Below are 13,885 nucleotides of genomic sequence, written 5' to 3' on the forward strand. Positions count from 1 at the left end.
ATGTATGTCCCAGCTTCTCCTCTACTCAGCCTCTGTGGACCTCAGCATCCTCTTGTGTAAAATGCCATCAATATATTACCTTCCCTGAAAGAGGGGCTCCTGTAAAGCAGAGTACCTGTCACCAGCCTTACAAGTGTCGTTCGCTACACACTGCTATGGAACGTGAGTCTATATCCCGTGTGTCTTACAAGCCCAAAGCCCAGCTTGCAAATCACCAGGCTCCTTATCTAAAATTTAATAGTAACCATTAATTCTCTTAAATAATCAGGAAAATAATAAGGCCCCCACTGGTACAATAGCTACTCTGTCCATTCAGGAGTTACAGCCACAAAAGGGTTGATATATGAACCTTACTATGACATCTCAGGCATTCATGTCACTTGTCCCAGATCATGATTTTTGTAGTCTGATGACCTTTGTCCACGTGACCAAATGAGCTACCAAATTTTGGGTTGTTTTAACTCTTCATCAATGTGCAATAAGCAATCAATATCCAAAGTAGAGTTCAGTAGAGTTCAACTGTGTGTGCCTGTGTACACACACACACACACACACACACACACACACACACACCATCTGAACATGTCCTTACTTCCACTTTAAAAGTAGAAAGCCAGTTTCCAAGAAACTCTTGTTTCTCCGTTCCTGTGTTAATAGACACTGTGTCTCTGAACTGCTCCCTGCCTTCAGGAAACCATGCTCCCTCTCTTGCATCCACATCACCAGCCTTACATGGTTTACCTGGTTAGCCTCCTTTTCCTTGTCTACCCCTTTGAAATGTAATCTTTTGGGGGCTCTTTCATGACCCCACTTTCCTGATGCTTTATATACACCTTCATCTAGATGATCCCAGTCTGTGCTCATAGTTCCCACTACCATCTTGTTGCCCATGAACTTGACATCTGGGTTGCACTTCAGATCCCTGTAACTAACAGCCTTCAGGATGACTCCACCTGGACATTTTTTGGATACCTCAAACTGGGCGTGCCCAGACGAACATCCTCATGCCCTGAAGGCAGTTCCCTCACAGCATTATATTCTATCTCAGGAAATGGCAGCCCTGTCTACCAGGCTCATCAAGCCAAGAATCTATGATTAATCCTTAACTCATCTCAGTGGCCTTACTGCATAAGCCACTTAACCACTGGGTCCTCTAATTCTGTTTCTGAAATCAGTACTTTTTATTTTCAGTTTTTACTACATTTAGAAAACACATTATGTGTTGTGACCTATTCACCAGGATGTGTGTGGTGTGTGTGTGTGTGTGTGTGTGTGTGTGTGTGTGGTGTGTGTATGTGTTGTCACACATGCACTTCCATATGACTGAAACGTCTATTTTGCAAGTCAGTTTGGCTCATCATATGTAAGTCCTTCTGACTTTTTTTCTCTCCTGTTATCTTGCTTTTGTTTTTAGCATTTGTAACCAAGGGTTACTAGCAAATACCGAACAACCAGTGCTTCAGGGAACAGGGAAAGGAACGCCTGATGTATAGTGTTTGCCCTTACATAAACATTCTCACTATGGTTGAATCCGTGCCACCATCTAACCTGCTCACAAAGTTCCTAACTATTTAACAATTAGCCTCCACTACCATCTCCAGCACATCACTGCTTATGCCCTACACATTGATAGATACTTGTCTATATATCTCATAAAACTATCCATTAATTTTCATTTCTGATGCTACCACTTCTGCTAGGTCACCACTGTTGTGGATAGTTTGGTTTTCAGTTCTATGTGTCCACGTTTATTTAATATGCTTCAAAGACTTCATGCTCTTCATACTTGGTAGAGTCTAACTTTTGAATGATTAAAAAGACCACCCACAGTTTGAGACCAGCCACTTCTGGGCCCCTCCTTGATCTCAACCAAAAAAATGTTCTTTTTATTATATTAGAGTGTTCCTTTTTCTTGGGTCTTTGGATATTCCTTTTAGCTAGAAAGTTCTTTCCTCTCATCTTTATTAAACTAATTCTTCCTCATCTGACACAGCTTAAATGACTTCCAGTCATCCATCACTTTCCTGCCATATGACAGGCATAATGGTAAGTGCTAAGATGAGAAACGAGAGGAAACACAGACAAAGCTTCTCACCTCACAAAACATATACTCTAGTTCAAGGAAAGTTCTAACTCAAATTTAAGTACTAGTAAAAGAGCTTTAAAATTAAAAAAAAAAAAAAAAACCTATGGTTTTCTAGGAAGATCTATGCTACATCTGAACTAACCTGGTGAATTGGCAGTGGGGTGAGGTGGAGTGAGGTGAGGCATGGACTTTTCTGAGTGAAATGGTAGATGGTCAATTGTCACAGTAGAATTAGGATATCTGAAGATACATATACATTTCACTAGTCTATGGGATAGATAAGTACCAGCATAGGGAGAACGAGGTGTATATGAAAATCCACGTGACAGGAGGGAATGTGGAAAGTCAGGGAACAGGATGAAAATTGTGTAGCTAGACTGTAAAAGAAAAAGGAGTGAGCTAGAACCAAAGGGACAGGGACAGGCCATTGTGAGTCAGGTGGCCACATGGCTTGTTTATAACCAACATGAATGGGGAACCACTGAAGGCTAAAAGAATGGACATAAGATAATAATTTGTTCATATTTCTGTTTGAGAAAACTTACTGTGCCCACTGTGACAATTAGAAAAGGGAGTAAAAAGAAAAGTCACAAATTAGAAACTATTGCAGCCTTCTGGACTGAAAAAATTGTCAACCAAATTAAAATGGTGATAGAAATTGGGGGGAAAACAATGTGTTGCAAAGATGATTGAGGTAACCTCGACCAGACAGGGGAAGGTATTGACTGCGTATATGAAAGAGAGGAATGCTGACAGATGTTTGAGTTGCAAAACTGAACCATTCTCAGAGATGAGGAATTTCTATTTCTCTGTCGAGAAATAGAAATAACTTTGGCTGTAGACAGACAGAGTTGGAATCATATTTAAGATGTGAAAAAATGACATGCTTTGAGCATTGAGAATGTTTTCTAGAACATATAAGATGACTGGCAGGGGATACGAGTCTGTGAACTATCTATGTCTGTGGTGGCTGTGGAGCCATGACCATGGATTTATAAACAGGGCGTGCACAGCAATGAAAGGGGGTGGGGCCTCAAACGAAGCCTCATGGTAAAGTCCAGGGCTGTAGAAACGGCTCAACAGGTAAAAGTACTTACTTACTGCTCCAGCTGAGGACCTGCGTTCAGTTCCCAGCATGTACTCTGTGACTCACAAACTCTAACATCAGCCCAATGTATCTGGCATCCTCTTCTGGCCTCCAAAGGCCCCCAAACAAGTGCATGGTACACTTACATGCATGCAGACCAACCAGCATCACAGTTAGAGTAAAAGTACAAAGTCCACATTTAATGGGAGAGTAGTGAATAGTGAACTTACAGAAGGAAAAATAAAAAAAGAGTGGTCAAAGTAGCAGAGGACAAAAGGAGAGAGGAATGGTGGCCAAACCAGCCAGCACACTGTATCGGGATATCAGGAGGGATGCTTAGGAACTAAAGAGATGGCACGGGGGTTAGGAGCACTTTTTCAGAGAATCCATGCTCAAGTCCCAGCATCCACATGGCAGCTCACAATGATCTGTAACTCCAGCTCCAGGGCTTTGATGCCCTCTTCTGGCCTCCATGGAGACTGTATCCATGAGATATATCGACATAAAATAAAGAATACAAAGTAAGGATGAGGAGTCAGTGGGTATTCACCAGTTAAGAGTTCATCTCAGAGAGAAAGGGAGACAAAGAGCACTGGTTGTGAAAATATTGTAAGCCTTTTTATTGCACATTGATGAAAGTCATTTGAACCTTTCAGCTATGAAGGAATGGCTTGAAAGAAAGTTGAACGTACAAGAGAGTATGCAAGGATGACTAGTGCGTAAGCAATCTTTTAACAGCAGGAAGGAATCCCTATGCACCCACGGCACTCCTGTCCTGGATTTGTAGTTGTTGTAAGCCTTGGCCTTTAGCGGTTGAGCCGTCTTTACGGATCCTGACCTTTGAAATTGTGCCCAGACATGCATGTGGTCTTGTAATAGCTTGGTCTCTCAGTAAACTATACTCACAGGGCCAAGCATTACCTCTGCCTCATTGACTGCTGGGTCTCTATTTGCAAAGTGCTCAGGTGGGAGACATGGATAAGTGTCCATTTTTTTTTTAATTTGTAAATTTCAAATAAATGGATTAGAAGTATATGTAACAAAACAGATAATCCCGAAGTCTTATAGCGCTAGTCAATATGTGCAAATGTGTGTGTATATAAAGGTACATATGCACAGATGCACACGTTCACCAGGATTGTTGATTTCCAAATATAGAATGTTTAATGTAAGTGCCATTTCCATAAGCATAGCTATTTGGGCACTTAGATGAGAAAACTTTCAAAATGAGACAGCAATTGAAGGCGAACCAAGAACTAAGAACTCCCCACTCATAGGTGAGCAAGGCCATGAGTCATCTTTGTGCTGAGAGTTTAACTGTGATAATATCAAGAAAACAAATGAGGAATTCACAGCCTGTTAGGACAAGTGGGCATGTCCTACACGCTAATCCAGGTGTAAGCCCAAATAACAGGACTTCTGCATCTGCATCTGCATCTGCATCTGGGATGACTTGATAGCCTACAAAATCAAAAAAGTCAGAGAGAGGAGGAGAAATATGAATATTTTGAGACAATATCAAGTGCCTTAAGGAAAGCAAGTCCGGACAACATAGAGGAGATCAGGCATGGGAGGAAGAGAGGCTCACGAGGCCCCACTCCTCCCTGGGGAGCTGCTGGGATGTAGAGAGTGGGTTTTCATTAGCTGGGTAGCCACTGTTAAGTTCTCCATGCTCCAGCAAACATCCACTTCTGATGCTCGAGCTAGCAATCCTAATTATTCACATAAAAGGAAAGAAGAGATGCGAAAGTAAAATAGGACTTGTCGGGAAGAAAAGGTCCAGAGAGAGCAGAAGGGGATAAGAAAGAATAGGTGTGTGTGTGTGTGTGTGTGTGTGTGTGTGTACACAATTACAATACATTATACACATGCATGAATTTATCAAAGAATAATTTTCAAAATTTCAAGGTGAAATGAACTGTGCATGTATTTTCTGGCTTTCCCAGTTTTTTTTTTTTAGATGTGATTTAGCTTGGTCTAAGGGTCTTTACTTATGAAATGGGGCTAAATCTTCCTTAGAGGGATTTGATCTGATACCTCATGTAAAAGTACTAGATGCAGGACTCAGAAGAGGGAGAAGGGAGCCAGGGATGGAAGTGTACCTTTCAGGAGGCCCCAACAGCCTGCTTCCTAAGTAGATGTCACATGTTACAGCCCCAAGAGCCAGACAACTTAGGAATGCATCAATGGGTTAATCCACTGATTAGCTCAAAGTCCTCACAATCCAGTCACCTCCCAAGGGCCTCACCACAGGATGCTGCCGCGTGGAGGGCTGAGCCGTCAATATATGACTCTGCTGGGACATTTCGGACAGGGAACGTAGCACACCATGGTCTTCGTTGTGCTTCCTGCCTCTCAGTTTGCCTATTTTAGTGCCTCTTACAAATGGAGTTATCAGAAGTTGTCCTGTGTTGGCTTATTTTATTATTATGTTTTCAAGGTTCAGTATGTCATAGTGTGTACTACAGTTTTATTCTGCCTTGTAAAAATGACATTCCATTGCATATCATATACAACTCTCAGTGTATTCATTCATCTACTGATGGGCATGGCTTGTTTCAAATATCTGGCTGCTCTGAGTACTAGTATATTGATGTGTCACAATCTCTACTTTCAATTATTCTGGACGTAAACATAAAAGTAGAATTCTAAACCACAAAAATTTAACGCCATGAATGTGTTGTGCATGTTTACATTGCCTGTGAATTTATTCATGCATGACGTTGGCTTTGCTTGTATGTACTTTGTTCATTTAAAAAGTGGACATTCTTTCAGCATCACCACCAGAATAAGTAAGCTTCCCCTCCCCAGTGATTGGGGTTTTGCCCACATGGATAATGCAAACTCTGTAGTGAAGACCCAAGTCTTCCTGACATTAATTAATGAAGCCTTTGTGTAGGTGCATCCACATTCTTAAGAGTGGAGCCAGAGAATAAGGAAAATGACTGACCTCAAACGCAAACTACAGGAAGTAACCTTCCTTAGTAATGTAACTGTTATTTGTATTTTATTCAATCTCCAAAACTGGCACACTTTAATAAAAAAGTGATCCCCAGGTAATCAGAAAACAGCTGTCAGCATCCATGCCAGGACCAAGGCAGTGAAGCAGATATTGTAACTAAGCTCTGGGAAGCAATGCTAGTTGATGTTGCTGTTCCCACCGAGCCAGGAACATCCAGCGCAGAAAGAAGATGGCCACAAGTGAGCACAGACAAATGTTTTAGAAGGGAAGTAGCTGCAGGATCTGAAGATCAGAGAAGCAGAAGCCTGTTTCTGCAGAATGATGGCGCGGTGGCTCCAGCACACACAGCTCCTAGCCTTGCTGAAAGGTGGCATGGCAAGATACCTGGCATATACTCAGTCAGCTTTAGTACAGCGTGGTTGCCTAATGCTACATTGTTCCATTGTATAAAGAAGAGATTAAAAAGATTGTATAACAGTATTAAATCACTCCGCGGTTCCTAATACCTGACCAAACCTTTTAAGTGTCATTAAAGACAGTGCCAGGAAGGAGGAGACAGGGAGATGTGTCATTGGGTGCAGTGTGGGGTCCTGAAACATTTCCTGGGACATAGAAAAGACACAACAGAGAAAGCAAAGAAAGGCAGTAGTTTGGTTAGTGCTGGTGGACCAGTGTTGGCTTCTTTTTTGTAGTAAACTGCCATAGAATTATATAAGATGGTAACAGACTAGGTGTGGGGACATGCAAGAGCTCCTTGCTGGTGTGCTGGGCTTGAGTTTGTAACACAAGAGCTTTGACATCTGTCATGGCCCTGTCTCCATCTTTGTCTCCTTTCCAATTCCATTGCAGGGTGTGCTGGATACACCATGTCACGGGCATGTGGGTGTACCCTTTCCTGGAACATATTGGCTCAGGAGCCAGGATCATCTTCTTTGGGTCAACAACCATCCTAATGAATTTCCTGTACCTGCTTGGAGAAGTCCTGAACAGCTACATCTGGGATACACAGAGAAGTGAGTATCGTTCAGGGCGCATAAAACAAGAACAGTACTGCCTATGAGAGCCTTGGCTGAGGGAAACCTCTCTGGCAGGCTCCTCTCCAATCTTCCACACAGGCCCTCTACAGAAGCTTCATTTTTATTACAGTATTAATTTAGGAGCTGCTGGCAGTGCTACCTGAAAGGTTTATTTCTCACTCTTTCTTATTAGGTAGTAAGACATCTAAACCTAAAGATAAAAGAAGCATGCTCATAAAATTACAGAGGGGAAAAAAACAGTGCTAATGGATAGGGGGTTAAGGGGGTAGGGTGGGAGGCAGGGCAAGCTATGATTACCTGAATTCTGCCGTCGTGAAAGGACCCTAAATTAAATAGTAAGTTATTCAACAACCTGCATTAAAAGTCATCAGAGCTCATTTTTTAATGTCATCTTTGTATGGATGTGGTAGGCTCAAAGGAATCTGAGTATCATGAAGGCAGAACCATAAACAGTCCATGTGGCTGCCTTTTGTCAGAGTGGAAGGTCATGGAGAGATGCAACCATTAAAGTATATATTTCATTGCTGCTAAAGCTCCCTTAACCTTTGACTGGATTTCTCTTTTGTTTCTATTTATAGCAAAGCCTCCTTCTGGGCAAGACACCTAATCTTATCTAAGCTGTGACAAACCTGTCCAAAAATCTATGTAAGAATACCTAAATGCTCGAAGGTGGAAAGGGAAGAGCTTGGACATGTAGTGGTCTGAATCCTTCATGAAAACACATTCACAGGCTGGTGTGGGGGGGGGTCAAAGAGCTCTGTCGTCTCCCTGGACACAGTCTGTCATTCTAGATAACGCCTGCATATGGACTGTGATCCAGGAATGCTGAACACTGACTGAGGGCCAGTCACTGTGCAGGAGCTCAGTCCACTTGACTAGTAAACTAGTGCTTCAATAGTCATTGAATCGGACTGTTTTGTGCATACCTCCTCTGAGACTGCGTGAGTCAATGTGAGTCAACTGGGGCTAAATGGCCCCCAGTTTCAATCCGTCCAGATTGGAGAACCAGACATGAATCTTTTGATGATGTTTCCTCCACTCAGTAGAAGCAGTAATCTTTGTCTTTTAAATTACAGAATTGTTTGGTGCCCGTAAAATGTTGAAAGAAAATGCAAACTTTCTTCACCTTCTTCGGAGAACAACTGTAGTTAGATTTAAGCTAATACATGCAGTCCAGGAAAGAAATTCTGGCTTCCTCTGTCCCCTTGGTGTGCTTGATTCTGGCAGGCATTTGACCATCGCTCTGCTACTGCCTTGAGAAGATGGTCTGGATTGCAGAAGAGATACATATTGAATCTAGACTAAAAAAATGCTGCTACTAGTCGCATTGGATGAAGAGTTAAAAATTAATAATGACACTAAATTTCTTGTTTTGTTTTGTGTTGTTTTGAACTTGCTGTACAGTTTAACTAGTCTGTCTTTTTCTTACGTAACATGCATGCAAGTCAGTCACCATTTAATAACTTACTTCTGTATAGAGACTGTTTGATCTACATTTATTTAGTGGAGCCCCTAAAAGTTGCTGTTTGTGTCAAACCAGCATCTTTCCATCATTGGCTTTCCAGTCTCACCTGCCCCATCCCCACGTGTGTGTTCATATGTTCATTTGACATTCATATGCCTGCCTTGCCATGCTTTAGAAGCAGGTAACTTTTATCTGGTTTCTTAGGTTCACATGAAGCTGAATAACAATTTTGCTTATATACCGCATATGACATGTTCTACTTTTATTTTTATTTTTTAAAACCAGGGTCTCTCATGGCCCAATAACTCACCAAGCAGGCTAGGCCGGCTGGCCAGCGGGCCCTAGGATCTGCCTGTGTCTACCTTCTCAGCAACTGGAGTTGCAAGTTCATGCAGCTGTGCCCCCCTTTTTACTGTGCGTTCTTGGGGTCAGTCATGGGTCCTCATGATAGCAAGGCAATTACTTTGCTGACTCAGCCTTTCCTCTAATCCTTTCTACATACAAAGAAATTTCATTCTGTCTGCAGAGTGGGATTTTTATTTATTCACCAACACTTAAAATTGGAAATTTTCATATTTTAAGATCTGGTGACACAGATCCCACTGTTTCTTCTGTCAACAATGGATTTAAGTATCAGTTGCCACTTTTAGAAGTCTGTCTAACTTGCCCTAATTCTCACCTGTCACTTAACTTAGTCAATTTCACAGGTGAGTTTGAAACTGTAGATTAAAAGTATCTGCACATGTATAAATATGGGTATGCACATGTTGCCTACTGTTTACTGTGGCATAAAATATCTGTTTCCACACAGCAGTTGCTATAAAATTCTCCAATGCACATAAGCCATCTTCCTGAATTCCTTAATGATTTTAAATGACTCAAGTCCTCTGGTTTGCATATGCTACAACTTCAAGATGTAAAAAACTTTTTCAGACTATTACAGCTAAGGAAAAAAAATCCTAGAAATTATCCGAATGCATCTCCTACTTTACGAAGGTATCTGGACCCTATATTTGACCTATTGACATGGTTGTTGGCAAAGCCAGTATCTTCCATCTAAGGTTCACCTCTTTGTCACTTCTAATGAACTATTAGAATGTTAGAAATATAAAGTGTTTGTAGAATACAAAATATTTATAGAAATACAAAACAGCCTGCCTGATAAATACAAGCCCTTAGCATATGATTAACTAATACACAAGCATTTGCTCCTTTTCAATTAAAGTAACTCAAGATGGATTTGTGAGAACTATTTGTATTTGCTGTAACAAATTGACACAAGCTGGGTATCTTAAACAATAAAACAGGTTTACTGGCATATTTAAATGCTAGACGTTCAAAAGCAAGATGTTGTCAGGATTGGTTCCTCATGAGCTCATTACAAGAAAGGTGGCCACAGCCTGTCCTGGGCTGGTAGTTGCTCATCTTCATGCTCACAGATGCACACCCTGTAAATGACGTCACTGATGCACACCCTGTATATGTCATGGTCTCTTAGTTCCTCTCGTTTAAAAGGATACCAGTCATAGCTGATGACATTAACCATAATGGCTTCTCCTCATCCCTGTGGCCTCAAAAAGCTCTTTAATCCAAAAGAAAAGAAAAAAAGAGGAGGAGGAGGAGGAGAAACAAACAAAAAAACCTCTTCTGAAGTCTGATACCTATAAGCCATGTGTGCATAAGATTTTATCATAATTCATCCCAAAACAAAAATTGTCCTCCAGGTTTACGTGAATTTATAAACCCAGACAAAACTTACCTCCTTCTAAAACACAGTGGTGTGGCAGACCAAGGATGTACAGTCCCCTACCAAAAGGGAGAAACACAAGAGGCAGGATGGATCCTGGCTCCCAGTCACGCAGAGGAAATTTCCTTTAATTTAAGACTCCAGAATAATCCTGTTAGGCTGGCTGCTGTGCCCCCACGGCTCACAAGGAGGGGCTGGGCCTTACCCTCTAACCCTTAGAAGAACAGAAGACCAACCCTGCCTCAAATCCTGGGCAGGGATCATGGTGTGTGTGTAGGGGGTGGGAGGTGGGGGATGGGGGTTCTGTGCTCTGAAACCAAGAAGGAGCTAGTGACAGTCTTTGACTCATTTCATGCTGCACCTGAGCCCTGAATCCAGGCCACTCCTTTATTTGGGTCTAAAACTCCCAAAGACAATGCTGGTCTCTCCTACAATTCAAGCAGACCCACACCGTGGAAGAAGAGGGTCATTCAGAGAGTTTTCCTGGATGGCCGCTTATCATTCCTGATTCTGCCATGACAATTCCTTGACTTCATGAGTCAGATGTCTAATTTCTTTAAGGAACAATTCTCTGGCCACACCCTGGTCATTTTTACACGTTTTGAAGTACTGTGGCTCAGGATTTTGGCCAGCCCATGACACCTGAAGCATTTCTGTCCTTAAGCTAAGACTGTTCTAACTAACTCTGACTAAGGTGCCTACCCTCACAAAGTCAGCTTCTGAAAACCAGAAACAAGACTGCTCAAGAGTGAAAGGGGAGACAGATGAGGGAACAGAAAATAGGCAAGAGAGGATTAGGGGAGAACATTAGACCCAGACCTACATGTGCAGGAATGCCCATCGCTATAATGTCCATCCAGGTTGCCTGGCTCCATGGCAGAAAACCTAGGCTCTCACTTTCTGATCACCACCCTCTGGTGGAAATCATCTCCCTGCCTGGGAATATGTCTGATACCTCCCTCAGGGTCAATCTTGGCCCCTGTGTTCCAAGGGTACAGTGGGCCTCAGCTCTCTGATAGGTTTCTGTCTGTCTAGGTTTGGTTTGCTTTGATTTCATTTCTCTTCTTTTGTGTAAATAGAGGGTTGTTGTTTGTTTTTGTTTTTGTTTTTCATCATTTATAGCGATGTGATTTTTTTTTCCCCTCTGCCTCATGGCTGCAAAACTACCACATCCTCCACCTCTGTATCCCTTTTGAAGATTCCACCATGGATGCCACATCAATACATCAGCAGTATGTTCTAGAGGAAAGATATTAAAGAGAAAAAGCAAACTTTTTTTGCATCCTACCCAACCCCAGCTTCTTTACTCTTGTGTAGAGAACATACGACATAAGAGGGGACTCGGGCGACTGTGCTGTCTGAAGGGAGCCTATATAGTTAACTGTCTTTGCCTTAGCTACCTACCCAACAGTGAAGACACAGTATATAGTCTTATATGCAACCCGCTCCTCCTCTCTCCTCATGCCCTTATTTCTAGGTGTGATGTCTCCCTCATGTGATTTGAAAACAGTGATTTCAGTCTCTGCCAGTTCCTCACCTGTGGAAGTCAACCATGAGTGAGTGAGGACACCTACTTAGCCCATTGATGCACATCCCAGTGCCTCCTCCTGACTCCATGGTGCTAGCTAGGCATGCACTTGCTCTCTAGCTTGAGGCAGGCGGGGAGCGGTGAAATATATATAAGCAGAAACAGCTCCTGTAGCTAATTAGGGCCCATGAACTTTTAAAAAATAATAATAAATTTTAATAAGAAAGACTTCTTTGGATTTTAGAAACCCAGAATCCTGGTCCTGGTCTTGAGAATGGACAGGACTGAAGTGAAACATAAATGAAGCTATTTAAATGCATCAGCTAAATGGCTCTTGCTGGCGAAGGGCTGGTTAGGAAGCAATCTGGCTGGGTATCCATCCTGCAAACTGATGATGCATCAGGAGTCATCCTGCCTCAGGGTCCTACTCCCAGAAGCACAAGGAGATGGCTGTGTCTCGGAGCTGTTAGGAGAGGGTGAAGACAGGGGTCACGGAGGGTGTTTTGGGGAAACATTGTATGTAAATGATTTTTCTTCTTAGCTTAGGAGGCAGGGGACAGGAAGGTGCATGGAAGTCAGCTGAGGTGGCTAGAGATTCTGTGAGCAGAGCTGGCATAGCTCTGCACCTGATGCTCAAATATGGCTATTTTGCTTCTATTTCTAGGCATGGAAGAAGAGAAAGGGAAGCCTAAGCTGGAATGAGATCCGAGTCTGAGAGGAGAAGCAAGAAGGAGCTGCCCTTGCAATCCTTGGACCCTGGGCACCAGCAAAGAGGAGACAGAACTTCAAGGGGACCGTGGCATCAGCCCTGCCTCCCTGACCCTGAGGGAGGACAACTTTTATATACAAATATGTACAAAATAGGATACATTGCCTTTGAAAATAACTCACCCTCCTTGTTTTAAATATTCTATCCCAGTTCATTACTGATGACATTTTTCTAGTTTTAAAGCTAAAGTTGGTCATTAAATTTTCATTTCTGCAATAATTCCATTTAATTAAAAAAATCAATTGTGTTTTTTGTTGAGGAGTATGGATAAAATTGGAGGGACAGATGTGAATGAGTCATTCATATTTAGCCTTAAAAGAGGCTGGAGTAATGACTCTAGGATACAATATGGACCCAAGAGGACGCAGGATAGGTAGTTCCTGTGGTCATGGTGTCACACTTGCCTCAAATGAGCAGTGTTAGTAATAGCATCAATTTAGTCAAAACCCTGAGTGTGCTTGGATCTCCCTGTTTGATCTGTGAAACACTTCCCAAAAGTTACTATTAATAAAGACCAACCAACCCAAACCTGGTGTCTACATGGTCCATCTCAAAGCCTTAACAGCCTGGTTGAAGTATCTGTCCTTACCTCACTTCTGTTCAAGGAAACCTGTTGAAAGTACGTTGACTATACACCATTGATTCCTGGGCTTTTCTTATTTTAAAAGTGCTATGTTTTCGTAATTCCATCAAAACACCTTAAAATCTAACTTATAGAATCTTGACCATAATTGTATGAAAGGTGGAAAAACAGTGTTGTACAAGTATAAAATATTACTTAATATAAATATTAGCTGTACATGGTAAGGTGGATCAACAAGTTATATAAAAACCATTTATTCTAAAAATGACTTTTGTTGACAAAACTTAGGAAGCACTGGAACAGCACCCCCCATAAGTGCCTACGCATTCATCCTTTTAACACTACAACCTTTTCATATGGGATCCTGATTATCCCCCATTGACTATTGGAAAGGGCTTAGGACCCTCTAAAAGAACGAAGTTTTAGGAGGCTCCAGGCAACTTATTTACAAATAATTCAAAGAAGTATGCTTTAGTGCTAAATGTGTTCATGCATCACAGAACACATACCCAATTTTAAACACTTCTATTAAAATTTCAACCTGAAAAAGGAAAATTCAGTTAATGGCTCTGCTTACAGAAACATCTAACAAGTAGCATAAAATATTTTGGAAGAACTCTA

The 13,885-nt window shown here is 41.8% G+C and overlaps 1 protein-coding gene across 2 annotated transcripts in view; it reads left to right on the forward strand.

Annotated features, from left to right (window-relative positions):
• The window catches only part of Aig1 (androgen induced 1), a 222,937-nt gene extending 209,699 nt beyond the window's left edge, over nucleotides 1-13,238 (forward strand). Inside the window, exons 5-6 of one of the 2 annotated variants that reach the window (XM_051164635.1) lie at nucleotides 6,985-7,148; nucleotides 12,577-13,238. In XM_051164635.1, the coding sequence (XP_051020592.1) occupies nucleotides 6,985-7,148; nucleotides 12,577-12,614 (202 nt within the window). In that variant the 3' untranslated portion in view covers nucleotides 12,615-13,238. Of the gene's footprint in view, nucleotides 1-6,984; nucleotides 7,149-7,750; nucleotides 7,891-12,576 lie in introns of those variants that run through there. The other variant, XM_051164636.1, reaches the window with a different exon arrangement.
• Nucleotides 13,239-13,885: the final 647 nt, after the last annotated feature.

The sequence above is a fragment of the Acomys russatus genome, chromosome 21 (assembly GCF_903995435.1).
Source record: "Acomys russatus chromosome 21, mAcoRus1.1, whole genome shotgun sequence".
Lineage (NCBI taxonomy): Eukaryota > Metazoa > Chordata > Mammalia > Rodentia > Muridae > Acomys > Acomys russatus.